At 57.2% G+C, this 27,573-nt stretch overlaps 3 protein-coding genes and 1 long non-coding RNA gene across 4 annotated transcripts; 2 read left to right on the top strand and 2 right to left on the bottom strand.

Annotated features, from left to right (window-relative positions):
• The first annotated feature begins 4 nt into the window (after nucleotides 1–4).
• MUC4 (mucin 4, cell surface associated) lies at nucleotides 5–9,929 on the top strand. Its single transcript, XM_069864947.1, has 24 exons — nucleotides 5–264; nucleotides 555–694; nucleotides 909–1,073; nucleotides 1,156–1,311; nucleotides 1,442–1,572; nucleotides 2,506–2,594; nucleotides 2,900–3,076; nucleotides 3,177–3,320; nucleotides 3,430–3,549; nucleotides 3,763–3,965; nucleotides 4,696–4,774; nucleotides 5,079–5,249; nucleotides 5,441–5,542; nucleotides 5,749–5,985; nucleotides 6,300–6,434; nucleotides 6,602–6,780; nucleotides 6,969–7,128; nucleotides 7,225–7,323; nucleotides 8,137–8,319; nucleotides 8,412–8,485; nucleotides 8,755–8,819; nucleotides 9,084–9,283; nucleotides 9,503–9,671; nucleotides 9,758–9,929. The coding sequence occupies exons 1-24, from the start codon at nucleotides 108–110 to the stop codon at nucleotides 9,927–9,929; spliced, it is 3,507 nt and encodes a 1,168-aa protein (XP_069721048.1). The 5' UTR covers nucleotides 5–107.
• A 989-nt stretch (nucleotides 9,930–10,918) lies between these two features.
• Nucleotides 10,919–11,754, top strand: LOC138724468 (uncharacterized). The gene is made up of 3 exons (XR_011338063.1): nucleotides 10,919–10,993; nucleotides 11,078–11,169; nucleotides 11,352–11,754. It is a non-coding gene; the product is annotated as an uncharacterized lncRNA (long non-coding RNA).
• A 2,030-nt stretch (nucleotides 11,755–13,784) lies between these two features.
• On the bottom strand, nucleotides 13,785–20,608 carry LOC138724462 (mucin-4-like). The gene is made up of 9 exons (XM_069864449.1): nucleotides 19,200–20,608; nucleotides 17,776–17,915; nucleotides 17,321–17,485; nucleotides 16,894–17,049; nucleotides 16,282–16,412; nucleotides 15,389–15,477; nucleotides 14,793–14,972; nucleotides 14,208–14,360; nucleotides 13,785–13,998 (listed from the first exon to the last, which is right to left on the bottom strand). The coding sequence occupies exons 1-9, from the start codon at nucleotides 20,497–20,499 to the stop codon at nucleotides 13,817–13,819; spliced, it is 2,496 nt and encodes an 831-aa protein (XP_069720550.1). The 5' UTR covers nucleotides 20,500–20,608; the 3' UTR covers nucleotides 13,785–13,816.
• On the bottom strand, nucleotides 20,568–27,221 carry LOC138724728 (collagen alpha-1(I) chain-like). Its single transcript, XM_069864946.1, has 4 exons — nucleotides 27,032–27,221; nucleotides 23,280–25,121; nucleotides 20,707–22,397; nucleotides 20,568–20,597 (listed from the first exon to the last, which is right to left on the bottom strand). Exons 1-4 carry the CDS (start codon nucleotides 27,090–27,092, stop codon nucleotides 20,568–20,570), a joined length of 3,624 nt encoding a protein of 1,207 aa, XP_069721047.1. The 5' UTR covers nucleotides 27,093–27,221.
• Nucleotides 27,222–27,573: the final 352 nt, after the last annotated feature.

The following is a 27,573-nucleotide window of genomic DNA, read 5'->3' as shown; positions in this document are numbered from 1 at the left end:
AAGGCAGCACCACAACCATCCCTGCAGGCAGCACTGTGGCTGTTGCACCCCCAGCCCCAGTGAGCCCAGATAAGCAGGCAGGTGTCCCAGCCCCAGGCACTGTGGCAATGGAGAGACCACGAGCCAGCATCAGCCCTGCCACTACCACATCTCCTTCCTTTGGGACAGAGAAGGGACCATCCACAGCATCAAGCACATCTGCCCATGCAACCGCTGGCCACAAAAATCCTGCCCCTGGGCCCCAGCCCACCCACGGTATTATCAGTAAGTAGATTTTCTTCTTCCAAATCAAAGGGCAGGGTGATTTGTCTGGGTTACATGTTGGGCTACTGGATTCACGGGGAAAGGTGAAGTACATCATCTAAGTGTACACTATTCCAGTTGAAAACTAGATTAAAAATTGGGTTACAAGCCATCAGAGCACTGGTGCAGCCTCGGGGAGCACAGGCACAGCATCACGGTGGTAAGGCAGTGAGTTTGCTCTGGCCACAGGAAGGATGGAGCAGATGTTAATGTTTTTTTCTTCTTTTTGATTAATTTCCTGCCTGTGTCAGTGCCAGCAGCCTCACTGTACCCTTTCGGCATGGAGGCAGGGGACCAAGAGTTCATCCAGAGGATGGTGGATTTTAACTCCCCTCTGTTCAAGCCAGAGATTGGGTTCCCCTTTGGGAAGTCACTGCGAGATGCTCTCTATGTAAGTCCCCCCTTCACCGAGCGCTTAAGGGATGCACAGCCTCTTTGGTAGAAAAAAACCCACAGAAATGGAGCAGAAATCCAGTTTCATCCAAACGTTAAATTTTGTTGCAGTTCAAAATAACAGGTTCCTGCTCGCCCATGGAGGCTAAAAGCCACATGGGCAGGGCAGGAGCTGCCTCAGGTGTTGGCAAATAACAAGTTATTTTGGTTAGTTTACAGATAATGGACAGATAATTTTCCCACCCACGGAGAACTACGTCCCATCCAATCCCAACCCACCTCCCCAGGGCTTCAGCGGCCGTGAGGATTTGCCGATAGTGGCCGTCTTTTGGGATGATGCGGATTTCTCCCAGGGTGTCGGCACTACCTGGTACCAGGTTGGGTCCACCAAATATGTTCTCCTGGGAGAGCCCAGCTCCCAGCTCCCCCATTTAACATTCTCTCTCGCCATCCGGGCAGGATTACTCCACCATTAGCTCTACCAAAGAGCCCCTTGTCCACGATGTGGAAGCAAAGATTGAGAAATACCTGAAAATCCCCTACAACGCAAAGTGGACCTTGAAGGTGACATGGGAGAAGGCTCCAGCGTACCCATCCCGGCAGGATGACACTCAGGTGATGGAGGGGACTGTCACCAGTAATGGCCAGGGCAGGGATGGGCTACTGGTCTGGTGATGTGGGTTGTGCTGTGGGGGAAGCAGGGGAGCCTTTGTGGATGTTAAGGGAGTGCCTTGGGTTTCTCCAGACGAGCACCTACCAGGCTGTCCTCACCACGGATGGGAACTGCTCCTTTGCCCTGCTGCTCTACCAGGACGGCGGGATGCGGTGGGACTACACTGAGCTGGCTGCAGGCAACGTGCTGATCGGCTTCTCCAGGTGCTGTGCACATGTATGGCTGCATTTTGGACAGCACGGGTTTCTCCCAGCACTATGCTGGAGCCATCAGCGGTGTTATCTCCATCAGACCCCAGCTCCCACACCTGGAGGAACCCTGTCCTGTTTAAACCCTCTCTCCAGCAAACCACAGCAGTTTGCACCCTCTAAGGGGAGTGGAGTAGAATCATAGCGTCATAGAATCACCAGGTTGGAAAAGATCCCCAGGATCATTGAGTCCAACCATTCCCATCAGTCACTAACCCATGTCCCTCAGCACCTCGTCCACCCGTCCCTTAAACCCCTCCAGGGAAGGTGACTCAACCCCCTCCCTGGGCAGCCTCTGCCAGGGACCAGTGACCCTTTCTTTGAAAATTTTTTCCTAATGTCCAGCCTAAATCTCTCCTGGCGGAGCTTGAGGCCATTCCCTCTCGTCCTGTCCCCTGTCACTTGGGAGAAGAGCCCAGCTCCCTCCTCTCCACAACCTCCTTTCAGGTAGTTGGAGAGAGCAAGGAGGTCTCCCCTCAGCCTCCTCTTCTCCAGGCTAAACACCCCCAGCTCTCTCAGCCGTTCCTCATAAGGCCTGTTCTCCAGCCCCCTCACCAGCTTCGTTGCTCTTCTCTGGACTCACTCCAGAGCCTCAACATCCTTCTTGTGGTGAGGGGCCCAGAACTGAACACAGGATTCGAGGAGCGGTCTCCCCAGTGCCGAGTACAGAGGGAGAAGAACCTCCCTGGCCCTGCTGGTCACGCCGTTTCTGATCCAAGCCAAGATGCCATTGGCCTTCTTGGCCACCTGGGCCACTGCTGGCTCATGTTCATCCGGCTGTCAACCAGCACCCCCAGGTCCTTCTCCTCCAGGCAGCTTTCCAGCCAGACTTCTCCTAGTCTGTAGCTGCTCAGGGTTGTTGTGCCCCAACCTCTTCTCTCTGCACAGCGGTGATGGTTATGCCCAGAATAACGAGCTGACCCAGAAGCCACCAGCGGTCAAGTACCGACCAGACCAGCACAGCAGCACCAGCACAGGTACAGCACTGGGGAGCACCCGGGACAGGTGGGGACGGAGGGAGCTGTGTGCTTGGTGCCAGGATTGGATGCCCAGCATGTATCCCTGGGAGGCGATGGGCCAGAGAAGCCACAGGGCAAGGGTTGGCCACTGAGAGGAGTTTACGCGTGTCCCGTGTCCTCTGTGGCTTGTCACAGCCATGCTGGCTCTAGAGGGAGCCTGGAGACCTCGTGTGAGGTCACTGGCCACGGACAGCTGTCCCATGGGATCCCTTGGCACCAAGTGAGACTGGACGAGCTGTGCTGTTCTCCGGTTGCTCCCACAGACGTACGTGGGCTGTGGATCTACAGGCTGGACAGTCGTTCCCGAGTGAACTTCAGGCTGCGGTGCCTGGCGTGGCTGGACGCGCAGCCAGCTCCGGGTGCCTGGAACAGCGAGCTGCTGCCATGCCCCTGCTCCCAGCCCCAGGCAGAGCTGGACCCCCGCTACCGCTGGAGCAGAGGTGCTGAGCGTAGCCCCGAGGGGCCAGACGCAGGATCAGGGGATGGCAGGTGGTCCCCTCCTGCTCTGGGGGCAGCTGTGATCCCCTCGCATCTTTTCAGGCCCAGAGGATGCTTCCATGAGGATGCTGCGCACTGCATCCCCCAGCCTGGCCGGAGCCGGGGTGCGGTGTCTGTATCAGGATGGAAGCTTGCTCGAAGGCTGGCAGGAGAGAACATGGACCCTCCCCATCCACCCCACCACTGGTAAGCAGACATCAGCACTCTCTCACCCTAAAACACCCCAAGCATCAAGCGCTCTGCAGGCGCAGCAGGGTGCCTGACACCCCCAGCACCCAGCTGCCTTCCTCTGCAGATGAGGAGCTGGAGGCTTTCAACTGGTGCTGCAGACAAGTGGAGAAGCCTTTATTTTGCACCAAGTTTGCTGAGAAGAGACCCAGGGTGGGCTGCGAGGGATACGTGCCACCCACCCCTGGTGAGTCCCTGGGGCTGTCCCTCCTCTGTGCTGGGGTAACGAGCGGGTGACACAGCCATATGTGGACCCCACGCGTAAGATACGGCTTTGCAGCATCCCACTAGGGACTGCTGAGCCTGGCACAGCACTGGGGGCTGCTCTCCTCCACGTGATGACACCTGCGTTTTCTTTTCTTCCTCCCATCAAAATGTCTCTGTCTCCTTTGGACCCCAGCCAGCGCCTTTGGGGATCCCCACATCACCACCCTGGATGGACTTACCTACACCTTCAATGGGCTTGGGGACTTCGTCCTGCTGCTGGCTGGTGATGCCCAGACCAGCTTCGTGCTGCAAGGGCGCACAGCCAGGACTGGCACAGCCCAGGCCACCAACTTCATGGCCTTTGCTGCCCAGTACACATCCACCACCACCACAACAGTGAGTAGGAGCATCCTGGGTATCAGTCTGAGCATCTAATTAGACAGACCCCTCTGGGAGGCTGGGCACTGCCTCTGTATCACCTACAAGTGCCTGCGACCCAAAGAGCATCCCCTTTCCTGTCCCTGCCTCCTTCCACAATCCCAGCAAAGTGCTAATAGTGGTGGGTTGGACTAAGACTAATGACCCACAGCTCTAAACACCCCTTACAAGCTGGACAGCAATGGCCTGGAGCCCTGCAGGAGCACAGTTTGCTCCACCACCTTTGTTGCACACCCATTGCCACAACCACCTGTCTCCTTTGGGCACGTTAGCACAAGCGTGTACTCTTCCTGGCTTTGCAGAATTGCAGAATGGGCTCCCTATGCCCATTTCAGTAAGCAAAACCTTCTGGTGTCACCAGAAGCAGCTGCTGAGCAGTGTGAGGAGGGGGATTAGTACCTGGACCCCACCAGCACAGGTCCCCATGCTCCCACGTTCAGCCAAGGTGTTATGTATGCCCCATGCCAGCAGGAATGGGATTCAGCCTGTTGTCCTCTCCTGTGCAACTGTCAAAGCTGTTTTATTGTGTGCTTGTTGGGTTGAAGAGCATGATAACACTTCCCCTTGAGCTGAGCCTCTCTGACAGGGCTGGAGGAGGACAGGGTTTAGCACAAGTGTCCCCAGCACAGGAGGATGGCAGGAAGGGATGTGCAGAGGGGCTGACTGGGACACCTGCCATGATTTGCAGGTTGAGTGGTCCTTGGGGAGCCAGGGTGACATCCAAGTCCTACTGAACAACAGAACTATCCAGTTTTCCTATTCTCAAGGTGAGCAAGATGTGCTGTTAAGTGTTAAATGTACCTAGGGGGGAGCAGGTGTCCCCCCCATCCCACAAAGACCAGCCCTGCCCAGCGCAAGGGCAGCCATCCTGAGCTCCATCACATGCCTCCGACCTATACCTGTCTCTGACTCTGCTGGGGTGCATAGAGAGCGCTCCCCTCCTTAAATTCACAGAATGATAGAATCACCAGGTTGGAAAAGACCCACAGGATCATCGAGTCCAACCGTTCCTATCAGGGGTACCTGAATGCGGACTGTGGACTCTCCCTCTGTGCTCTCCTTCCTTTGCAGACATGGGTGCTGAGGTGCACTACAGCCCCGGTGTCCTGCTGGTCAACTCCTCCTCCATCACAGCTGTCTTCGATGGGGCCATCGCTGTCTCCATCTCGGCTGCCTCTGGGATCCTCAGCATGGTCTGCAGCCTGCCCAATCAGTACCACAACAGCACCAAGGGCCTCCTGGGTGAGAACTTCTAGCACTGCTGCAGAGCCAGGGTGCAAAGTCCCCTTCCCACCCTAAAGCAGGCTGGAAAATGCTGGGGAACATGCTTGTGAGGGCATGGACCCCCAGGTCTAAACTAAACACCAGCCAGCACCACAGAGGAGGTCAGCCCTGGCATGGGAGCCTCCAGTCCTCTGGTGTTGCTCCATCAGGTGTGTGGGATCGTGACCCCACCGATGACTTCCAGATGTTAAATGGTACCAGCATCCCTGTGAACAGCAGCGAGGAGGAAATTTACAGCTACGGGATGACCTGTAAGTTCAGGCTCAGGTTCCACCTTGATGATCCTCCCATTCATGCACCTTCCAGCCATGCTTTGGCTGCAGATATTTAGACACTTGCCTGAGCAAAGTGATGCCAGGGAAGCCCTTTGGTCTTCTCATCACTCCGTGGAAATGACCCCTAAAATATAACAAACCTTAAAAACCCAAGGCTGTACCCATGGTGCGCTCTCTTGCAGGGGCTGTTGGAGAGCACAGCTTGTTTGCTCGGCCTCTGGACTCACCAGTAATGAACTTCACACCCATCTTCTTGTCTCAGCTGAGGCAGGAGAATGAAAGCCGGTACCAGCTGGCAGCCTTGCAGTGCCAGGGCAGCAAGGAGTGCATCTACGATTCGCTGAGCACAGGGGATGTAGCCCTGGGCCTGGCCACCCAGAGCCTCGCAGCCGACTTCAAGCAGAAGAAGACACTACTCAGTAAGTGGAGCAGATCCTCACCTCCGAGAAGGCACGGCTCAGGTATCCCGGCAGTGCCGTGCTCCCTTCCTGGGCTCTTTTGCTCCACATGAGGCAGGAAAGAAGTCACCATGGTCTTGGAGTTGCACTGCCCAGCTGGCTGGTCTCCAAGGTTGGGAAATGCCACCACGCTATGCGAAATGAGGGCCTTGGTTTTGATCGGTCATGGCAGCATCTGCCTGGGGTCCCATCCTCACCAGGAGGGACTCGGGGCTAAGCAGTGCCAAGGCCATTTAGCAGATAATTGGCTGCGTGCTGAGCTGCTCTTTCCTCAGATGCCTTCCCTCCTGTCATCACTGGCGACGCATCGCTCACAGCCTTCAGGACAGAAAGGGTCAGGAGGCAGTACCATGTCACGGGGGCAGGGGCACACTTTGTCCCCCATCTCTCACCAGAGCTCAATATTTCAGGTACGGAAGGAGAGACAGGGCAGCTGGGATGGGATGGGATGGGATGGGATGGGATGGGGTGGGATGGGATGGGATGGGATGGGATGGGATGGGATGGGATGGGATGGGATGGGGGTACATTGGCCAACAAACCCCTCTCCTCTAACTCCCACCTCTCCCCCTGGCAGAGAGTGGCGCCCTGACGTGGGAGCCCCGAGGGACAGCCCCACTCACGGTCAGCCTGGAGGCTGTTGGGTCCAACAACCTCTCTGCCCTCCTCCAGCTCCACTTCACCCTTTGCAGCTGCAGCAGGAGCCAGGAGTGTGACTACAGCGACACCATCACCCTTGGCGGATCCTCCCTGCAGGTAGCAGGGTTTGGGCAACACCAAGTGCAAGGAAGTTCCTCTAGCACCGTGCTGTGCCCCTCCCCACGCCAGCCACGCTGTCTGTCTTCTCTGTCCACCTATCACAGTATCATAGAATCACTAGGTTGGAAAAGACCCACTGGATCCTCCTCTTGTTCCCTAAGCTGGTGTCATCGTTCCCTTCCCAGCTGGCAGCCTGCAGGTGCGATGGTGGCTACTCGGGTCCCTTCTGCCAGGACCCCCCAGACCCCTGTGCCCAAGGCTGCTTCCCCGGCGTAGGATGCGACGTGCGCAGCGGCTGTGGCCCCTGCCCAGCCGGCCTGACTGGGGATGGGCGGCACTGCTCAGGTGATGAGGACTTGCCACGGCCACCAGGGACTCGGGGCATCGGTGGGACCATGGCAGAGGGATTTCTCCTGGTTCCACACCGCGTTGCCTCCGCAGATATCGATGAGTGCGTGCAGGGGATGGCGTGTCCGGGGAACACCTCCTGCACCAACACAGTGGGCAGCTATGTCTGCACCTGCAAAGCCAGTGAGGAGGGTGAGTAGATGGACGCCAGCAGCCATGGTCCTCATCCCCATCACCCCCTGGGCCTCAGTGGAAAAGGACTCTGGTGGGACCCAAACTGGCCAGAGAGGAGAGGAAGGGGAGCTGGCTGAGATCTGTACCTAAGCCCTTGCTGTCCTTAACAGAAAGGATCAGAGCTCAACCATCTGTGGTGCTCCCAGGATGCAGATTTCACTCATCTGTTAGGAAAAGAATATCCATGCAATATTGCCCTTTCAGAAAAAAAAAAAAAAATCTCATCCCATCAAAGCTCAGATGCCCAGGTGGAGGCTGGGTGGTTAAGGTCAAACCCTGTTTTCAGATGGTGTTGGTGGGGTTGGGGTGATGGGTTTTGCTCCTGTTCTAATGCAGCAGACTGGGACTTCATAGGGGAAGAGGTTCCAGCACGGCTTTTCCTCAAGGATCTAAATTTATACTAAAAATCCTAAAACACAGAATAGAATCATAGAATCATCAGGTTGGAAAAGACTCACCAGATCATCAAGTCCAACCATTCCCATCAATCACTAAACCATGTCCCTCAGCACCTCATCCACTCATCCCTTAAATCCCTCCAGGGAAGGTGACTCAACCCCCTCCCTGGGCAGCCTCTGCCAGTGCCCAATGACACTTTCTGTGAAAATGTTTTTCCTGATGTCCAGCCTGAAATTAACACACACCCCAAAAGAAAACCTGAAAGTAAGGCATCAAAGCCCAAGGAGTGGCTGAGGGTGGATCTGCGCGCTGGGGCTCTGCCTCCGCAGACGGGTTTGTGCCTCCTCCTGATCTGGGCTCCCTGTCCCACAGGTGAGGGGCCAGACTGTGGTTCAGCCTGTGACTCCCACTCCTGTCCCAAGAGCTACTGCAGTAACGGGGGACACTGCCACCTGCACCCCCTCACCTGTTCCCCCACCTGTTCCTGCCCCCCGGCTTTCACTGACCAGCGCTGCCTGGTGGCAGGGGGAGATTTTCGGCCACTGCCCAGCACAGGTGGGTACCTGTGCCCGGTGGGAGGTGAACCCCAACCCTGCTTTCCCTGATCCTGGGACGCCGGAGCCACCGCTGTGTCTTCCCCCTGGCAGATCTCCCCCGGAGAAGCATCCAGCTGCAGGTCAGGACGGTGCGAAATGCCACTGCCGAGGAAGTTAATGACACTGTACGTCGCTTGAGGGGCTGGGGAGAGGGACACAGCAGCACACCTGGCAGCTTGGGGTGCTCATGCCTCCGTGCACTCCCCTCCCATGGGATCCCTAGGGATCCAGCAGATCCACAGGGATGCTGGCTGAGGACGTCTGCCAGGTTCCCAGCACGTGAACCTGTGAGGCCCATGGAGTTCGGCCACAGCGCCCGTGTCGCCCTGCAGCCTCTTCCCACACCAGTGCTGTCCTGCCCTCCCTGAACATCCTCCCGCTCTTCTTGCCACAGGTCTCAGCCATCCTGGGCTCCCTGGAGGTGAAGGTTTTCCAGAGCAACACCAACATCACTCAGATGTGAGTCAGCCAAGGAGCAGCCCCGTGCCCAACCCAAGGAGATGATGGGCCACAAAGTTTGGGGGAAAAGGGCATTTTCCTTCATCCCAGAGTCTGTTTTTCCACCTCTGCTGCTGATAAAACCTTGGAGACATGAGCACCTTCCATCTCCTACCTCATACCTCCTTTACCACCCCCCAAATGGAGAAACTGAGGCACGGTGAGGCTCAGCCACTCTGTGATACAGCAGTGGCTCTGCCAGCAGCCCTGTTTTTTTTCCTGTAGGACAGACAGTGATGGTTTCACCTTCAGAGTGGTGTCCGAGTTCACCTACAACAGCCGTGCTACTGTCATTCATTTCCTGAATCAGGAGCTGCCAGGGGCCATCATCAGCGCCTTCAACGGGCGTTGGGGATGGCGGGAGGCAAGAGTGAACCTCCTCTTCCAGCGTCTGCACCACGACAACATCACTGACCTGGTGAAGCGTGAGTTGCTCTCAGTGCCAAACCTGTGAGCCCAGGAGAAGCTCTCCACTGTCCCCACTGTCCTCATCACCCTGTGTGCTCTGGTGTTCAGGTCGCACCCGTGGGGGAGGCGGGTGGGTGGCAGTTCCCCCCTCAGGCACAGATCCAGCTCAGGGAGACCTGGGGAAGCATCAAGGGGTGATGCTGCTACTTGGCTGAAACCGCACCGTCCCTCCCCAGTGACGGTGGCTGAGCTACGGCGCTATTTCCCTTGTGTTCTGTATGGCTACGAAGGCTACCAGCTCCACTACACCGGGACCATTGGCTTCGTCTGCATCTCCCCTTGCAAGATGGGCTATTGCCAGCACGGTGGCCAATGCCAGCACCTGCCCAAGGGACCCACGTGCAGGTAGCAACGGGGCTGGGGATGGACAAGGCCACTGGGCACGGCCATGTCTCCTCACTTCTTTACCACTCCTCCTTCCACCTTTGCAGCTGCCTCCCCTTCTCCATCTTCTCCCCTGGTGGCACTCGGTGCGAGCGGCTGGCCATCAGCCTCGCCGCCTTCCTCGGCATCTTGGTGGGAGCCCTGGCTCTGCTCAGCCTCCTGTTCGCCACCACCTGCCTGGCCGTGCACCTCTGCTGCCGCCACCAGCACTGGGGGTGAGCATTGGGCTGGACCCACACTGGGGTGGGAGCTGTGGGTGCAACAGGGCAGAGGGGTTGGGGGTCAGAAAGAGCTTTGCCAGCCTGAAAAACGGGTGGAAAATTTATCTCTGGAAGGTCCACCAGTGGTGGGACCCACCTGGACTGAGCACAGGGAGCCTGCCCTAGGGAAGAGATGAGCTGGAAGGTCTTTTGGCATCTTCCAGCCCCTCTTACTTTAGGAAAAAATTCTTCACAGAAAGGGTCATTGGGCACTGGCAGAGGCTGCCCAGGGAGGGGGTTGAGTCACCTTCCTTGGAGGGGTTTAAGGGACGGGTGGATGAGGTGCTGAGGGACATGGGTTAGTGATTGATGGGAATGGTTGGACTCAATGATCCGGTGGGTCTCTTCCAACCTGGTTATTCTATGATTCTATGATTCTATGATTCTCTTCCCAATCACCTGCTGCTCAGGGGTGCAATAACATCAGCGGGTTGAACATTACCTTCCCTCTTCCCCGTGTAAAGGAATATTTGCATTTCTTCCTTACCTCACCCAGTGCTCAGTTACAGATGGGCTTTCTATTTAGTTTTGATTTGAATACCATCCAAATGGTTTCCATTGCAATTCACGTTGACCTGGAAAGAGTTGGTCTGGAGCAAGAAAAAGGTGGTTGCAGGACTGGACCCTGGTCTCCTGCAGAGTAGGGAGTTAGTGGATGGCTGACAGGGTGCAAGGCTGGGGTGGAAGAGCAAGCGTCTCCTTCCCTCTCCCCAACTCTCGGTCCTGACGTGGCGTCCGCGCTTAGGGGATGCTCAGCACAAAAAAGCCCCCTACGCTAGTCGGAGCAGGACTCTCCAGGAAGCGCCTCTGTTCATGTGCACTTGTGGCAAGGCAAGAAATTGTGTAGACACAATAATGTGACTTTTCCTTTTGTCACAGCCCCATCCCACCCCCCACACAGTCCCTGCTCCCCACTCCCATCTGATTCAGGCACCAAGACCAGGCAGCCTGATATGTGATCCCCTTTCTCCTCCCCACCTCCTAGGACCAAGGAGAACTTCTGGAGGCCACGGCCCTTCTCCTGTGAGTACATCCCTGAGAACACCCTCATCCCAGCTCTGCTTCACTCTGGTCTCTGTTCGAGCTCTGTTCATCTTCCCTTTCCAGCTCTGACGACAGCAGAAGAGCAGACAGAGACCTCCCACTCACTGGACGGGCACTGGGAACCGCAGCTGCAAGCTATTGACCCCTCAGTGCAGGTCTGCTCCGGGTTTATTGGCCCTGTTGTGGGGCTGGGGACCCGCATCCTAGCTTTGTGCCTCAATGGTGCTCAGGAGCCATGCCTTGTCTGGATGCTTTGGCCGGCACTGGTGTCCGAGCTCATGATGAAGAGCAGAGCCCACGCAGCGCTGACTGCAGAGTGGCCTGTCCTCCTTTACAGATAAGGATCCAGAGACCCCACATCAGGCCTCAGAGCCAGCCCCTCCAGCAGCCCTAGCCTGTCCCCATCCTGCCCCAACCTCCAGATGCTGCTGCCAGCCCCGGCACCTGCTCTCAGGTTCTCCAGCACCAGCACCCACATGGAGGCAGGGGACAAGCAGCTGCTGTTTATGGTCTGGTCTTTGTGGGAGGATTCACTCTGGAGGAGGTGTTTTTTTGGAATGAAGAGGAGGATTTCAACTTCCCCTGAGGACCTGCAGAGGCAACCAGGATAGTCCTGGAGCGTATTTGCATCTGGATACGCTCCACTGCAACGTAAGCAGAGCCAGCAGAGCCACTGATAACAGTCGGGTGGGGCAATGCAGCGATGATAATCCATTAGGAACAAAATAGAATAAACCAATAATGATGGCATGCTGCTGCGTACATTGTCTGCATCCGATGCTGCCCGTGTGCCAGCCCTGCTTCCCCATCACCGAGCTCTGCTTTCCGCTGGTCCCATTCACAGGATCAAAGAGAAGATGGATGTAGTCTTCTTTGTTGCCCCAGCCTCTCATTCCCTTTTCAAAGCTGCAAGTCTCCCCTCACTGCTGAGCCCAGGCACTGCTCACACTGGCTCGGAGCACACAGCTTGGGCTGTGTTCCCACAAATGCCCTGCAGCCCTTTGCCTCTGCGGAGGGAAGATGCTGCACCCAAGGTGGGTCTATGAGACCCTGGCAGACTGCAGCTCCAGCCCAACTTCCCTAGAGTGTGTCTTGGCCACAGCCCAGACCCTCACACCCCTAGCACCACCTCAGAGAGACTGCGTCCTGCAATCCTGCTGCTCCAAGCCTGCCCTGCCCCTTCCTCCCAGCCCATTTCAGCAGAGGATGTGTCTGCCATCAGTGGTGCTTGGACCCCTCCGAGGCTTTATTGAGCAAACAAGATTTGACAAGGATTTATTCTTTTAAAGAAAGACAGGTGCTCTCTTATACACAAAAATCTATTTTTTCTCCCAACATTTCTGATCATAAGGGTTGCATTTCACCCTCGCACACCCAGCAGAAGTGTCAAGCTGCCTCTGGCTTGATCTGGAGAATTGCCTTTTCTCCTGGGCACAGGGCCTGGGGTGGATGGGGGACAAGACAGGACTGGCTCACAGGGTCAGCCTGGTGCACCACAGCGCTCGGGAACTTGGCCACAGTCAAGCCCCACAAGGTGCAAAACCCCTTTCCCCGGGTGCCAGCGGTCCCATCACCTCCTGCAGCCCAGGAAGCAGAGCAGAACAGGGGAAGGATGGAGGGTGGGGTGTGTGGTGGGGGTACCTGCCCACCTCCCACTCAGCTGCAGCCAGGGAAGCGTGATGGAAGCAACTGACTCCCTGGGACAAGTCTGGGTTAGAAACATGAACTTGTGGCAGTGAAGGCAACTGCAGGCACAGGCGGAGCGAGCTGCCCTGTGCAGCGGGCAGGGGTGACGGTGTGCTGGGAGGAGCGTGGGGGACACAGGGGATGAGCAGGAGCAAAGAACTTGGAGGATCAGCCATGGCCCAGACCATAGTGCAGGTGCACAACCCCCCAGTTACTTGTCTTCTTCGTCTGCAAAGAAGAAGAAATTAGAATTGCCCAGCCCCCTCCTCCCTGGGGGCCTGGGGCAACCTGGGAGGGTTTCCACACAGGGGGACAGGGATAGAGGGAAGACCTCTGATCCCACTCACCTGTCTGCTCCTCTGAGTCACTCTCTTCCTCCTCCAAGGAACCTGCTGGGTGTTGCAAGAAAGCCCCACATCAGCTCACACCGCTAAGCGTGTTAGCTGTGGTCCTCCTCCCTTCCCAGACCTGTAACCCCCAAATTACACTGGTGGTTTTGTGCTAAGGAAGATCATAGAATCATAGAATCACCAGGTTGGAAAAGACCCACCGGATCATCCAGTCCAACCGTTTCCATCAATCACTAAACCATGACCCTCGGCGCCTCATCCACCCGTCCCTTAAACCCCTCCAGGGAAGGGGACTCAACCCCCTCTCTGGGCAGCCTCTGCCAGGGACCAATGACCCTTTCTGTGAAGAATTTTTTCCTGATGTCCAGCCTAAACCTCCCCTGGTGGAGCTTGAGGCCATTCCCTCTCGTCCTGTCCCCTGTCACTTGGGAGAAGAGCCCAGCTCTCTCCTCTCCACAACCTCCTTTCAGGTAGTTGGAGAGAGCAATGAGGTCTCCCCTCAGCCTCCTCTTCTCCAGGCTAAACACCCCCAGCTCTCTCAGCCGTTCCTCATAAGGCCTGTTCTCCAGCCCCTTCCCCAGCTTCGTTGCTCTTCTCTGGACTCGCTCCAGAGCCTCAACATCCTTCTTGTGGTGAGGGGCCCAGAACTGAACACAGGATTCGAGGAGCGGTCTCCCCAGTGCCCCCTGCAACCTCACACAACCCAGGGCACGGCACAATCTGCACATGGGCTCTCGCTGCATTAACCACGGGGTGGTTGGGGATTTCAGTGCCCAGCCCTGGGCACCAAAACAGCTTTGCCTTGGCACACCTGGGCTGCAGACCCACCCGTGCCAGGTGACTGGTATCCATCACAGCCAATCTTCGGTCTCTTCTCACCATAGTGGGCACAGAGGCGGGCACTGCCCGCTTGGTTACAGCACCAGTCGTACAACTTCAGCTCCTGGTCTGGAGGCAAAAAAAGGAGATTAAGGAACTGAAGGAGAGAGGAGAGGGAGACAGGCTGGCAGAGCTGTCCTCTCAGCTTCTGGCAGGTCCATGCTCCCTCCAAGGGCAACGACATGTCAGGAAACGTGATTTTAACACAGAGATTAAAAAGATGTACAGGCTACAGCAATGCCAGGATCAGTGGGGATGCCAGGGCTGGCTGTGCTTACCACGGTACGGGGACGCCTGCCTGGAGGACCTCCAGTACCTCTCCTGCCGCCCCTCGACGAGCTGGTTCTGGCTGTCATAGAGGCAGCGGACACCAGCACCGTGCTGGTTGGGGGAGGCAGAGTGCACCATGGAGATGCGGGCAGCCCACCAGCCTGCAACAGGGCAGAGATGAACCTCAGCATAGCTTTCCCCAGCCACTATCCCTGCCTCAGGACAAGGAGCAGGGGCAGGATTGGTTCCTGGTTATCCATCACTCCCACCAAATCACCCATAGTGCTACAAGCAGTTTGGAGAGACTAATGAAGACCAAGTGGTCCCCCAAGGTGAGAAACTGGTGTTGGGGAGGGTCTACCCCCACTGTCCCCATGCAGCTTAGACCAGCTCCATCAAGTTTAACAAGACTGAGACAGGTCAGCACTCGTTCCTCCCCATTTTCCTTGTCTCTACAGGGAGGGCAGCCCCTCCTCATTTTCTTTGAGGTCCCCTGCCTGCCCAGCCAGGAGAGACCCTGGCCACCCTTGCAGGAGACATGGGAAGGGATAGCTCAGGGGCAAAGAAGTTAGGGAAGCGGTGTGTCCACTTGCCTCCCCGGCTGCTCTTGAAGCGCGGGTCCTGCTGCGCTTGCTGCAGGGAGCAGGGGCAGGTGGGCAAGCCCTGGCTCCACACCCGTGGCTCCTGCTGCCGCCCAATCCACGCCAGGCACTTCAACCGGTAGTTGATGCCCACACGGGTCTCCAGTCTGTAAATCCACAGCCCGCGGAGGTCTGAGCAAGGAGAGAAACCATGAGTTGTCACCTCTGGCCAAGTGGCTTGCAGGGACAGTTTCAGCTCTAGGCAAGAGCCAAGTGACGCTGATCCTGGAAGTTACCCCAGCCATGGGACCCCACGCTTAACAGCTACCCAACAGTAGGGGAGAGGTTCATATCAAAGAAGAAAGCCTTGAGACAGAGCCATTGCAATGAAAAGTGTCCATGGGTACATCAAGGACATATCAGCCTTGGCATAGCTAGTACCCAGGAGAAGCATTTTATGTGCTTGAGGTGAAAGCCTGGCCTGAGTAAACTCAGTGAGAGCCTTGCCACAGTGGCTGGATTTCATCCCCTAGGCATGTCCTCCTTCCTACACAGCCCTCCTTCAACCCCTCAAGGAGCTGCAAAACCCTGCCCTGGTGTGGCACTACCTGTGTTGTAGCCCCTGAACTGATCAGGGCGATATTTAGCAGCTGGAGGTCTCTGAGTCAGGTCATCGTTGCGGTAAAAGCCATCCCCACTGCAGAGGAAAAGGGGAAAATCAGGGGATGCTCTTCCCAGATGAGGTTATCCCAGACACAGCCTGCCCTTCAACCACCCTGATCCTGAGCTGGTAGGACCCTATAGCATCCAAACCTCAGCTTCAGCGACAGGAGGGCAAAGGAACCAGCTTCCCCAGCCCACTGCCTCCTCTCTGAAGAGTGCAGTTAGCTGTAGATGTTGCAAAAGCTCCTGTTGCATCATGGGCTGAACCTCCAGACACCTCAAGACCCCTGCAAGCAGCTTCCATGGTTCCCAGTTTCTTGCAGGGCGATACGGAGCAGAAAACCTTGAGTAGTCGTGCACGGGCAAGCACACACACACACACACTTGGGCCGCCCGCGCTTCCTGTCCCAGCCACCTTTTCCTTACCCAGCTGCAGCGAGCAGCTAGCGAGCAAACCCCGGGGAAAGCCGAGATGTAATGCGAGGAGGCAGGAAGCGACTGCTCCAGCCAAGCAACGGAAATCCCTTCCCTCGACTGGTGCAAAGTTCAACAAACATCCCGTATTCCCCACTCCTTCCACTCAAACCACCAGGATGCTGCAGGCTTGGGACCTCAGAGGGATGCGTGGATCTCACAACAAGCATAGCTGGGCAATTCTGGTTGTGAGACCCCCATACATTAGGCTGTACAGATGTGCTGATCCCACATAGACTGTCCTCACCCTTGCAGGGAGCTTCGTGGGACATGGGTTTAAGGATTCAACCAGGCAGAGCTAGGAGGATGAGGACACAGCCCCGTGCTCAGAGGAGGCAGCAGCAGGGTGTGAGGCCACCTGTACCTGGTGTAGCCGATGAGCACGTTGGTGGCAGCCAGCCTGGTGTAATCCCATCGCATACCTCCCTCCTGGTACAGCATCAGGACATAGGACCTGAAGCCATCAGTGGTCAGGATGGCCTGGTATGTGATCGTCTGGGAAGAAGCATTGCAGACAGGTAAGAAAAGAAGCACAGCTGTTTGGTTTAAAATTAGGGGTGTGGGTGAGTGCTCTCTGGGGCACGGCGGGGCTAAGATCCTGATGTGCAAGGCAAACACAGCCTGAGGTGGTTTGCGTTTTGCATGGAAAATTTAATGGTTTTACTTTGGTGCTGTTCCACGAGAAGTTTCAACTTCACCCTATTTTATGCTCCTGAAGAAGAATGTTTCTCGTGCACAATAAACTCCCACCACAAAGATTTTACAGAGCAAGAAGACTTCAGCTAAAGACGTCCTCCCAAAAAACTGAAAACCACCAAACCATGGGCACAGCCCACTTCTTTTAGGCTAAAGCCTTCAAGATTGACCTTTTCCACGAAACTGGTTCTTAAGTTTTAAGAACAAACGAGGTGATCGCCCATGGGACCTGGGGATTTTTGACAACTCAACAAGCCCTTGAACTCCATCAGCCCCTTACCTTCCGCGTGTCAGTCCGTGCTGCGTAGGCAGGTACTTTCTCCCAGGTGATCTTTAGGGTCCAGGCTGCAGAGTAGGAGGACCTCAGGTACTGCCGAATCTTCGCTTCCACATCAAGGACGAATGGAGGCTTGGCCATATTGAGAGTTTGGAACTCCTGTGGTTGGGTACACCCACACCTGCATTAGCTCCCAGTAGGACAAAGACAGGTCTAGATTGGGGTCATGCATGGAGCGCTGCCACTAAGGGTCTGGATGAGATCTGGACAGCTCAAAAGGACCAACAGCTCTTAGTTTTGGCCCAGAAAAGCGAAATATTGCTCGTAGGCTCTGTCAATTACACACCTCAAGGGGCGTGCACAGAATAGGTAATGAGTTTATCGTCAAAAGGTGTTTCATGCAACCATGCACTTGGGTGACTTCACTCACCTGGTAAAAGGTGGTGCCAACGCCTCTGGAGAAGTCAGCATTGTCCCAAAACACCGCGATCATGGGAACATCCTCATGGCCATTGAAGCCGCTGGGAGGAGGGTTGGGGTACGTGAAGATGCTGTTGTCTGAGGCTGGGAAAATGATTTGTCCGTTATCTGTAAACTGAGCAGAGGGATCCCTCCATCAGGTGAGATCAGGACTGGTGGGGACCTCACAGCAAGGGGTGGCACCCCTCCCATCTCCAAGTCCAATTTGAGCAATGCCCAAGGAAGGCTACCACCAGCCACTGCCAGAATAGCCATAACGTCACCTCCTACTCTAGACATGCCCTACCAGCATCCCAACTGATTTGTGCAAGTGTCCCATCCCAGGCACCCGGCCCCTGGTGCCTTCCTCAGGGTTTCTGGAGACAGCTGCTTGCCCAGCAGCGAGTCAAGCCAAGGCAGACTCACGTAGAGAGAGTCACGCAGGGTTCTCCCAAATGGGAATCCAGTCTCAGGCTTGAAAAGTGGAGAAGTAAAATCCACCCTCCTTTGCACGTACTCCCGATCCTTTTCCCTTACTCCATATGCATAGAGGGGCACAGCTGGAACTGGAAAAGAAAACAAACAAACAAAACAAAAAACTCACTTAGAACAAAGTCCTTGGCCTGTGCCAAAAACTCAAAGGGCTGAAATTATTTTGCTTCCAAAGGGGCACAGCCTGGGCAAGCAGGAGGATGGGGGGACACTGCCAATAGCCCCTTGGGACACTCCACTTGTCATCTTCTCCTGCAGGAGCTTGCTCACACCCCTTTACACTGCCTTATACACACACAGCTACCCCAAACCCACAGTGTTGGCCTTTGTGGTCACTGCCCTCTCCTGCTCCAACTCTGTTGGGGCACCATGTCGAAGGATTGTTGTTAGGAGGGGGAAAATGGTGTACAGGGTTGTGGTGGGGGACAGCTCTTTCTAGAGATGTTTACAGCCTCCTCCAGCTCCGAATCTACATATGTTAAATAAAAAAAAGCTTTTGGAGGGGATGGGTTTTCCAGCTGGCAGGACCATACTTGAAGGCATGCTCAGCTTCCCAAAAACAAAAGCTCTCGCACAGGAGTTGGTCATGGCACATCTGCCCAAGGGGTCCCAGCCTCAGCTGGTCTCTGGGCACCAAACATTCCCCAGGATGGTCCTTGAGGAGGCCAGAGGTGTGGTCCTCCTGCCCTGGCTACCCCACGAGCATCACATACCTGTGGGGCGCGGTAACAGGGTTGGGGCAGCTGCCGGCCCTCCTGGTGGAGCTGGAAACATGGGCAACGATGTGCGGGAGGTGACAGTGGCTGCTCCTGGCCTGAGGGGCACCTTCCTGCCCCCAGGGAGTGGGGCTGGCGGGGTCAGGCTGGTGGCGACTGGGCTGCACGACGTAGCTGGGCGCACGGTGGCCGGGGAGCCCTCCTGGGCCCCCCCTTGGCCTGGGGAGGCTGCAGGGACGCTAGATCCACCAGCAGCAGGGGCTCCGTTTGCCAGCCCAGTGGTCACTTTGCCACCCACAAACGACAGCAGGGTGGCAGGTGACGAGCCACGACTGGCAGGTCCCAGCTCTGGGGTCTTTGATCCTGCAGCTATCCTGGCAGAAGGGAGGCCAGAGAGCCCTGGGCTCCCCTGCGATGGGGATCGGGCAGCGGCATCCACAGCTGCCCCAGCTCCAGCAACTCTGGGAAGGAATTGCACCACGTCCCCTCGCCCTGATGTTGCTCCGGGGATGCTGTTGGCATCCCAGGAGGGGACCCCAGGACCTCCTGGCTGGTGAGGAGGCAGGAGCAGAGCAGCCCCCCCAGCAGTGGCAGCCCCCAACCCTCCCCCTCCACCTGCAGAGGATCCCGCTATGGACTCACGTGCCGAAAGCGGAGCAGAAACCCCAAGGCCAGCGGGTGCCACCTCGGCAGCATTTCCTCTCTCTGGAGCAGAAGGCAGAGCCCGGGCAGCGCTGGGGGATGAGAGGGCATGGGGGGACACTTCTCCCAAAGGTGCTGGCATCCCTGAGGCCACCTCATCTTCAGAAGACCACGGCTGAGCACCTCTAGCATCACCCACCAGCCCACCTGGCGACCTCAGGGGGTTCCCACTCTGGGTGCTGGGGGGAGAGTGGGAGTCCCCGTTGGGTGCCAGTCCCGAGCTCAGCCCGCGCCCAGGGAGGAGCAGAGCACCAGCCAGGGAGGTGGCTGTGCCATCAGAGATGCCGCTGGTGTCTGGAGCCACCGGGACCAGGGGCTGCGTCTCCCCGGGGGAGGCGAGGGCAGATGGGGTCAGTGCTCCTGGTGCGGTTTGTATGATGGCTCCTGTGTCCCCTCTCAGGCTGGCACCAGGAGAAGGTGTGCCATTCGCCAAGGCTCCCCCAGGCAGCTCCACCACATCGACTTGGCTCGGCTTTGCATCAGAAAGTCCAAGATCAGCCTTGTTCTGAATGCTGGTGGCAGACACGGGGAGTTCCTCGGGGCCAGCTGCCTCCAAACCTGTGCTCAGACCACTGCCGGCTCCGCCAGCTCCAGGAAGACTTGTTCCATGGGCAATCTGGGCAGCCATCCCAGGTGAGGAAGACCCCACCATAGATGGGGAGGAAGATGCAGAGTGCAGCACGGATCCCATTTCTCCATCAGTGGCTCCCGAAACAGCTGGTCCCTCTCCAGTGGGGGCCTGGGACTGTTCTGAGGGTCCTCTGTCACCAGCTGCTTCACCTACCCCTTCTGCAGGAGGAGGGATGTCTGGCCCTGCACCTAGGGAAGGCTGTGGAGCTCCAGGAGCACCACTCACACCTCCAAAGGCATTTGGGCTGGCTATATCTGAAACAGAGGATGCTGCAACTGGATCACTGGGAGAGGAAGGAAGAGATGAAGAGCCTGCACCTGGCAGTTGATCCATCCCAGCTACCGACCCACCAACTGCAGCAGCACTCAGGGATGGATCAAACCCAGCTGCGCTGCCCACTCCTCCCAGTTCTTGCTCTGTCCTGCTGGCTCCAAGCCCTTCCTCTGCTGGCTGTGCTGGGTTTGCGCCAAGCTGGTCCCCAAGAACAGGCGATGGGGGTCCTGCTGGTCCATGAGATGCCAAGCTGGGTTCATCCCATGCCGAAGTCAAGCCACTGCCTGGTCTGTTGGCTCCAGGAAGACCTGCTCCTGGTGGCGCACCAGCTGCCATCCCCCATGGCTCTGGCCCCGCAAGGGACAGAGGCACAGGTCCTCCTTGGGCAGCGCTGACGTCGGGGCTCACTGGTGTCTCTGCTGCAGCCCCTGGTGCTGGGTGAGCAACTCCAGAAGCAGCAGGGGATTCACCTGGTCCTTCACCCCCCAAGAGGTCAGGCTCCAGTCCAGTGCTGCCAGGAGGTGCAGGACCAGGTGGGGCCACTTGTCCTAATGCTGGGGCTTCTCCTGCTCCATCTCCAAGAGCTGTTGGAGGGGACAGTTCAGCATTTGCCAAAGCCCCTGTTTGTCCAGCTGACATCCCTCCGGTGTTAGTGGTGTCCTGCTGAGCGCTGAACTCTGAAGGATTCGTCTCCACATAGGGATTTTCACTCTCTGGGTTTCCTGCCTGTGCCATCTCCCCTGTGCTTTCAGTCCCCTGCGCTGGAACAAGTTCTGGGTGAGTTTCACTCTCCGGAGAGGCTGGAGACAGACTGTCAGAGCCAGGGGATGCAGCTTGGATGGGTCCTGCTCCATTACCTGCTGAAACAGAGGATGTTGCAACTGGATCACTGGGAGAGGCAGGAAGAGATGAGGAACCTGCACCTGGCAGTTGATCCATCCCAGCTGCCATCGCACCACCTGCAGCAGCACTCAGGGATGGATCAAACCCAGCTGCGCTGCCCACTCCTCCCAGTTCTTGCTCTGTCCTGCTGGCTCCAAGCCCTTCCTCTGCTGGCTGTGCTGGGTTTGCGCCAAGCTGGTCCCCAAGAACAGGCGATGGGGGTCCTGCTGGTCCATGAGATGCCAAGCTGGGTTCATCCCATGCCGAAGTCAAGCCACTGCCTGGTCTGTTGGCTCCAGGAAGACCTGCTCCCTGTGGAGCACCAGCTGCCATCCCCCATGGCTCTGGCCCCACAAGGGACAGAGGCACAGGTCCTCCTTGGGCAGCGCTGAGGTCGGGGCTCACTGGTGTCTCTGCTGCAGCCCCTGGTGCTGGGTGAGCAACTCCAGAAGCAGCAGGGGATTCACCTGGTCCTTCACCCCCCAAGAGGTCAGGCTCCAGCCCAGCACTGCCAGGAGGTGCAGGACCAGGTGGGGATATTTGTCCTAGTGCTGGGGCTTCTCCTGCTCCATCTCCAAGAGCTGTTGGAGGGGACAGTTCAGCATTTGCCAAAGCCCCTGTTTGTCCAGCTGACATCCCTCCGGTGTTAGTGGTGTCCTGCTGAGCACTGAACTCTGAAGGATTCATCTCCACATAGGGATTTTCACTCTCTGGGTTTCCTGCCTGTGCCGTCTCCCCTGTGTTTTCAGTCCCCTGCACTGAAACAAGTTCTGGGTGAGTTTCACTCTCCGGAGAGGCTGGAGACAGACTGTCAGAGCCAGGGGATGCAGCTTGGATGGGTCCTGCTCCATTACCTGCTGAAACAGAGGATGCTGCAACTGGATCACTGGGAGAGGCAGGAAGAGATGAGGAACCTGCACCTGGCAGTTGATCCATCCCAGCTGCCATCGCACCACCTGCAGCAGCACTCAGGGATGGATCAAACCCAGCTGCACTGCCCACTCCTCCCAGTTCTTGCTCTGTCCTGCTGGCTCCAAGCCCTTCCTCTGCTGGCTGTGCTGGGTTTGTGCCAAGCTGGTCCCCAAGAACAGGAGATGGGGGTCCTGCTGGTCCATGAGATGCCAAGCTGGGTTCATCCCATGCCGAAGTCAAGCCGCTGCCTGGTCTGTTGGCTCCAGGAAGACCTGCTCCCTGTGGAGCACCAGCTGCCATCCCCCATGGCTCTGGCCCCGCAAGAGACAGAGGCACAGGTCCTCCTTTGGCAGTGCTGAGGTCGGGGCTCACTGGTGTCTCTGCTGCAGCCCCTGGTGCTGGGTGAGCAACTCCAGAAGCAGCAGGGGATTCACCTGGTCCTTCACCCCCCAAGAGGTCAGGCTCCAGCCCAGTGCTGCCAGGAGGTGCAGGACCAGGTGGGGATATTTGTCCTAGTGCTGGGGCTTCTCCTGCTCCATCTCCAAGAGCTGTTGGAGGGGACAGTTCAGCATTTGCCAAAGCCCCTGTTTGTCCAGCTGACATCCCTCCGGTGTTAGTGGTGTCCTGCTGAGCACTGAACTCTGAAGGATTCGTCTCCATGTAGGGACTTTCGCTCTTTGGGTTTCCTGCCTGTGCCGTCTCCCCTGTGCTTTCAGTCCCCTGTGCTGAAGCAAGTTCTGGGTGAGTTTCACTCTCCGGAGAGGCTGGAGACAGACTGTCAGAGCCAGGGGATGCAGCTTGGATGGGTCCTGCTCCATTACCTGCTGAAACAGAGGATGCTGCAACTGGATCACTGGGAGAGGCAGGAAGAGATGAGGAACCTGCACCTGGCAGTTGATCCATCCCAGCTACCGACCCACCAACTGCAGCAGCACTCAGGGATGGATCAAATCCAGCTGTGCTGCCCACTCCTCCCAGTTCTTGCTCTGTCCTGCTGGCTCCAAGCCCTTCCTCTGCTGGCTGTGCTGGGTTTGTGCCAAGCTGCTCCCCAAGAACAGGAGATGGGGGTCCTGCTGGTCCATGAGATGCCGGACTGGGTTCATCCCATGCCGAAGTCAAGCCGCTGCCTGGTCTGTTGGCTCCAGGAAGACCTGCTCCCTGTGGAGCACCAGCTGCCATCCCCCATGGCTCTGGCCCCGCAAGGGACAGAGGCACAGGTCCTCCTTGGGCAGCGCTGACGTCGGGGCTCACTGGTGTCTCTGCTGCAGACACGGGGCTGGCTGCAGCCCCTGCAGCAACTCCAGGATCACCAGAGAATACACCAAGCAGGTCTCCTTCAGCCCCCAAGAGGTCAGGCTCCAGCCCAGCACTGCCAGGAGGTGCAGGACCAGGTGGGGATATTTGTCCTAGTGCTGAGGCTGCTCCTGCTCCTTCTCCAAGAGCTGAGGGAGGGGACAGTTCATCATTTGCCAAAGCTCCTGTTCCTCCAGCCGGCATCCCTCCAGTGTTTATCATGTCCTTCTGAGCACTGATGTCTGAAGCACTCATGTCACTCTGAGTATCTGCATAGGGACTGCCGTCCTCTGGACCTCCTGACAGGGCCATGTCTCCTGCACCCTCGGTACCCTGAGCTGGGACCCCATTGTTTGGCCATGAGAGTCCATCAGGTATGAAAGATGCTGGACTGGGGACATCTAAAACTGAATTTAATCCAGTGCCAGGTCCCTCTGCTCCCTGGGGAGCAGCAGCTGCCGTGCCCCATGGCTGTGGTCCTCCAGCTGATGGAGACATGGATGCTCCTGGGGCAACAGCAAGGTCAGGGCTCCCTGGCACCTCTCTCCCATTATCAGCTGCAGGCAGAGTGCTGGCCCCGGTGCCTGAGCGTGGGTAAGCAGCCCCAAAAGAGCTGGAAGTGTCCGTGGGGAATGGCAGGGAAGCAGAAAGCAAATGTGGCTGTTCTCTGGTGGGGTTCTGCCATGGGGCAGCCAGATCCACAGCCCCCGTGTACCCTGTGGGCAGCACAGTGTCCAGGGCTGGGGAATTCATGTCACCCTGTGCATCAGTGGGAACCTCTGGGGCCAGCACTGAGGTAGCCTTGTCCCCTGTCGCTGCAGGTGCCTCACTGACTGCAAGCAACGAGGCTGAACCAGGAGTGCCTGATGACATCGCAGGAGCTCCTTGCCCATCCCCACCACTGGCTGATGTCAGTAAAGCAGCTGGGCTCAGCTCTGCCTGGCCGGGAAGGAGGGAGGACTCCCCTGGATTTTCTACCGTTCCTGATATCGTCACACTCTCTGGAAGCAGGTAGGATGCATCGGCCGTGCTGGATGCACCATTTACTGCATCTCCTGCATCTCCAGACACTGAAGCCAAAGGTCTTTCCTTGGCAGCCCCAGTAATTTCTCCCAATGGCTCTGGGGAGCCATCATCCTGCTGGGTTATGATCAGCCTCTCAGCACCAGGGCTGGGGTGTGAGGAGCTGGTATTTTCTTCACTCAGGATATCCGCAGGCAGGCTTACACCTTCCTTGTCCCCTCCTGTAGCTGTGGCCAGCCCTTGACTCAGCAGCACGGTGACAGCGGCACCCATGGGGGTGCCAGCAGTTGGCTGTGCCTCCCAGGTCATGGCTTGTGAAGGGGTGGAGGGGAAGATCACATCACCAACAGTGGGGTCTATATCTGCTTCTTTTCTCGTCACGTCTGTGAGGACGTCCTCCTTCACATCTGCAAAGAGAGGGGTGGTCCCCAGGGGTGCGTCGGGAGCAGGTCCTGTTAAATCACGCTCTGCTTCTGGGGTGACAGCAGGGTGCTGTGTGGCAATGGAGGCAGCAGTCGTGGCTGCAGTGGGAGCAGCTAAACCCTTCTCGTCATCTTGAGATGTGTTAAGAGGCTTGGTCACGTTGGTCAAAGTTGGTATTGTAGAGCCGTAGCTGGTCGTCGCTGTCACCAAAGCTCCTGTCTCAGCCCCAGGAGGGAAGGATGGCCTCACCAAGCTCCTCACAAGGATGCTTTCAGTTGTCTCAGCATCAGCCTCTGCAGCGCTCCTCCCTGCAGCGCCTGTCTCCAAGGCACGCGGCCACTCTGTCTCTGCGGCAGTGGGAGAAGCTGTCCCCAGAGTAAATGGCCCCTCGGCAGTGACAGGGACAGCAGTGGCAGCCCTGAGCCCTGCAGAGAAGCACAAAGCAGAGCATTACTCAGAGCCAGCAGCCTGCCAGGCTCACCCCCTCCAGATGAGCTTTAGGATGCTTCACCCCTTAGAATCACAGAATCACTAGGTTGGAAATGACCCACTGGATCATCGAGTCCAACCATTCCCTTCTTAAACCCTGCTGCCTCATGCCACGGCCTTACAAGGTTCTGATGTAAGAGTCAAGCAGCCCAGCCCGGGCTGCCTTAGGCACAGCACTTCACAGCACCCTTTGCATCCCCAGCACCAGCAGCCGCCGGCTGAGAGAAGGCAGAACTCACCGCGGGTCAGGGAGAGACCCAGGTGCGAGCGCAGAAGCAAAGGCAGCCCCAGTTAGGATGGGGATGGTGCCTCCTGGCCATTGGGAAGAGCTGGAGCCCAGTAAGTCTGGTTCATAGCCCCTGGGGGGTCTGTGGAGCTCTGCCACCTGATGACAGCCCTCAGCCCTCTTTCCCTCACTGATGGGATGCCCCCGAGTGCAGTCGCTTCTGTGGAGCCAGGGGGGTTCTTGCATTTATTTTTTTGCCTTCCAGGTGTCTGAGAGACACTTAAAAACACTATACCCAAAGCCAGGGCTTGGTGAAACATTCCCTGAATGCAAATGTCTTCTTACCTTCTGCAGTTAAAGCAGGCTCACTAAACATCTCCCAGGGTGGGAGGCTGACTACTCCTGCCCCTGTCCTGTTTGCTCCAAGCTGGGTGCAGGTACCCAGGGCTTCCCTGCCCATGGAAGGAATACTCAGCATCTCCCAGGACCAAGCCCTGCTTGCCGCTCCCTTCTCCTGACCAAATCCTGACCCACATCCAGGAACTTCCCTGAAAGGGGAAGGAGACACCGCGTCGCATCCCAGGAGTTTCTCCTGGCACCCACAGGTACGTTTCACCCAGTCTTATTTTTGGGACAGAGATGTGGGCTCTGGGGAGACAAAGCTGCCACCGTTGGCTCCAGGAGGAGCCAGGTGGATCTGCTGACACTTGTTTTTAGGCAGCTGCAATTAGAGGAGACAAAGGGCACCCCGAGGGTGAGACCCAGCAGGGTTTCACTGCAGCCTGGGTTTCACCACAGCTCGACCGCCCGAGCCTGCTCCCCGTCCTGGTGCTCCGGTGCATCAGGTTCCCCCTGCCAGGCTGCCAGATCCCCCTGCAGCGGAGGTGCCTCCAACCTCACCAGCAGCTCAGCTCATTAGTTTGTGGATAACTTGTGCTGGAGTCACTGATGAACATTGTCTCCTATGCCAGACCAGTCTGTGAGGGTCCATCTTCCTCCAGCCTCCCACGTCCCCTCCCTGGGGACATAGCCTGCTTGCCATCCCCTTCCTGCCCTTCTCCTATCTTTCCCCACTGAAATAAGCGCTTTGCAGCAACTACCATCAGCCAGAGAAGCTCACCTGCTTCCCTCCTGTCAGGAAAAAAAAAAAAGTACATCAGTCAAGTGCCCCCAGGGTTAATTTGGCTCACTCCATCCCAGTAAATCCATGTTTTATCTTAATTCTCCCATGCAGAGCATGAAACGTCATCTACTCCACACCGCCCAATCACAGGAAGCTTGTGCGATAGGGGCCCCACATTTGCTCTTCCATGGGATGTGGAAGGGATGGGAGCATCCCTGGAGCCTCACGCTGCCAGCTGGCTGCCCTTGGCTCCCTTGCTGGAGGGAACAGGCTCCCAGGCTGGACTCTTGCCTCTCCCGTGGGTCTAAACCTGCAACAAGCCGCTCAGTGATGCCTACCCCATAAAATATTTTTCTATCTCTTTTGATGCCTTGACAGGTCGGTCATCAGAGGAGTTTCCAGTGCAGCCAGGAGGACAAAGCATCTCACAGGTGACCCTGCCGTGGCCTGCAAGGGCTTGGGTAGCACATGTGCCAGCAAAAAAATATAGGACGTACCTTGCAGAATCCATATGCAGCATCCCACAAAGGTGGAAAGTGTCCATCTCCTGGTCCCCATGCCTCACACCTTCAAGCAGGCAGAGAGCTGGGGAGCTCCAAGGGAGGTGAGAGCAGCAAAGAGCAGCTCCGTCTGTCCCTCCCTGCCTGCCTCTCCTGCAGAGCTGGAGTCCTGCAGGTGCAATCTTGCTCCCGCTCCCTCCTATTTATGAGGACGGCAGAAGGAGGCAGGTTGCAGTCGCCGTCCCCTCCCATCCCCGGTGCTTTCCTTCCAATGTCCCTGTCACCATCCCCTTCCTGCCAAGCCCTCCCCTTCCCAAGGGCTGGATGTCCCCTCCAGCCAGGGCATGAGGTGGGGGTTACCCAAAGGACACCCTGCAGGGACTCAGTCTCCCCAGAGCCCTCGACACAGCCCAGTGCAGCTCCCTGGGCCACCAGCACCAGCTGGCGAAGCTGAGCCAGCAGCAGCGCGTGGCACTGCTGATAGTGGCACAGCAGCCTCACCACCGACCCCATGGGACCTTCTCCCCATAGCAGGGAGC

The sequence above is a fragment of the Phaenicophaeus curvirostris genome, chromosome 10 (genome assembly GCF_032191515.1).
Source record: "Phaenicophaeus curvirostris isolate KB17595 chromosome 10, BPBGC_Pcur_1.0, whole genome shotgun sequence".
Taxonomy (NCBI): domain Eukaryota; kingdom Metazoa; phylum Chordata; class Aves; order Cuculiformes; family Cuculidae; genus Phaenicophaeus; species Phaenicophaeus curvirostris.
Note: the sequence above shows the minus strand (reverse complement) of the source record. Positions and strands in the feature narration are given on the sequence as shown.

Excerpts from the sequence above, each read along its gene's own strand:
- LOC138724728 (XM_069864946.1), bottom strand. The coding sequence starts at position 27,092 with ATGGGGACCAGGAGATGGACACTTTCCACCTTTGTGGGATGCTGCATA. Across the intron at positions 25,122-27,031 it reads CTGCATATGGATTCTGCAAG|GGCTCAGGGCTGCCACTGCT; the intron begins GTACGTCCTATA and ends GCTTCTCTGCAG. Across the intron at positions 22,398-23,279 it reads GGCTGAAGGAGACCTGCTTG|GACCAGGTGAATCCCCTGCT; the intron begins GTGTATTCTCTG and ends TGGGGGGTGAAG.
- MUC4 (XM_069864947.1), top strand. The coding sequence starts at position 108 with ATGGAGAGACCACGAGCCAGCATCAGCCCTGCCACTACCACATCTCCT. Across the intron at positions 5,543-5,748 it reads TTACAGCTACGGGATGACCT|GGGCTGTTGGAGAGCACAGC; the intron begins GTAAGTTCAGGC and ends GCTCTCTTGCAG. Across the intron at positions 6,435-6,601 it reads ACCAGAGCTCAATATTTCAG|AGAGTGGCGCCCTGACGTGG; the intron begins GTACGGAAGGAG and ends TCCCCCTGGCAG.
- LOC138724462 (XM_069864449.1), bottom strand. The coding sequence starts at position 20,499 with ATGGCAGCTGGTGCGCCACCAGGAGCAGGTCTTCCTGGAGCCAACAGA. Across the intron at positions 17,486-17,775 it reads CCCTGCGTGACTCTCTCTAC|TTTACAGATAACGGACAAAT; the intron begins GTGAGTCTGCCT and ends CCCTCTGCTCAG. Across the intron at positions 14,361-14,792 it reads CTTCAAGAGCAGCCGGGGAG|GCTGGTGGGCTGCCCGCATC; the intron begins GCAAGTGGACAC and ends GCCCTGTTGCAG.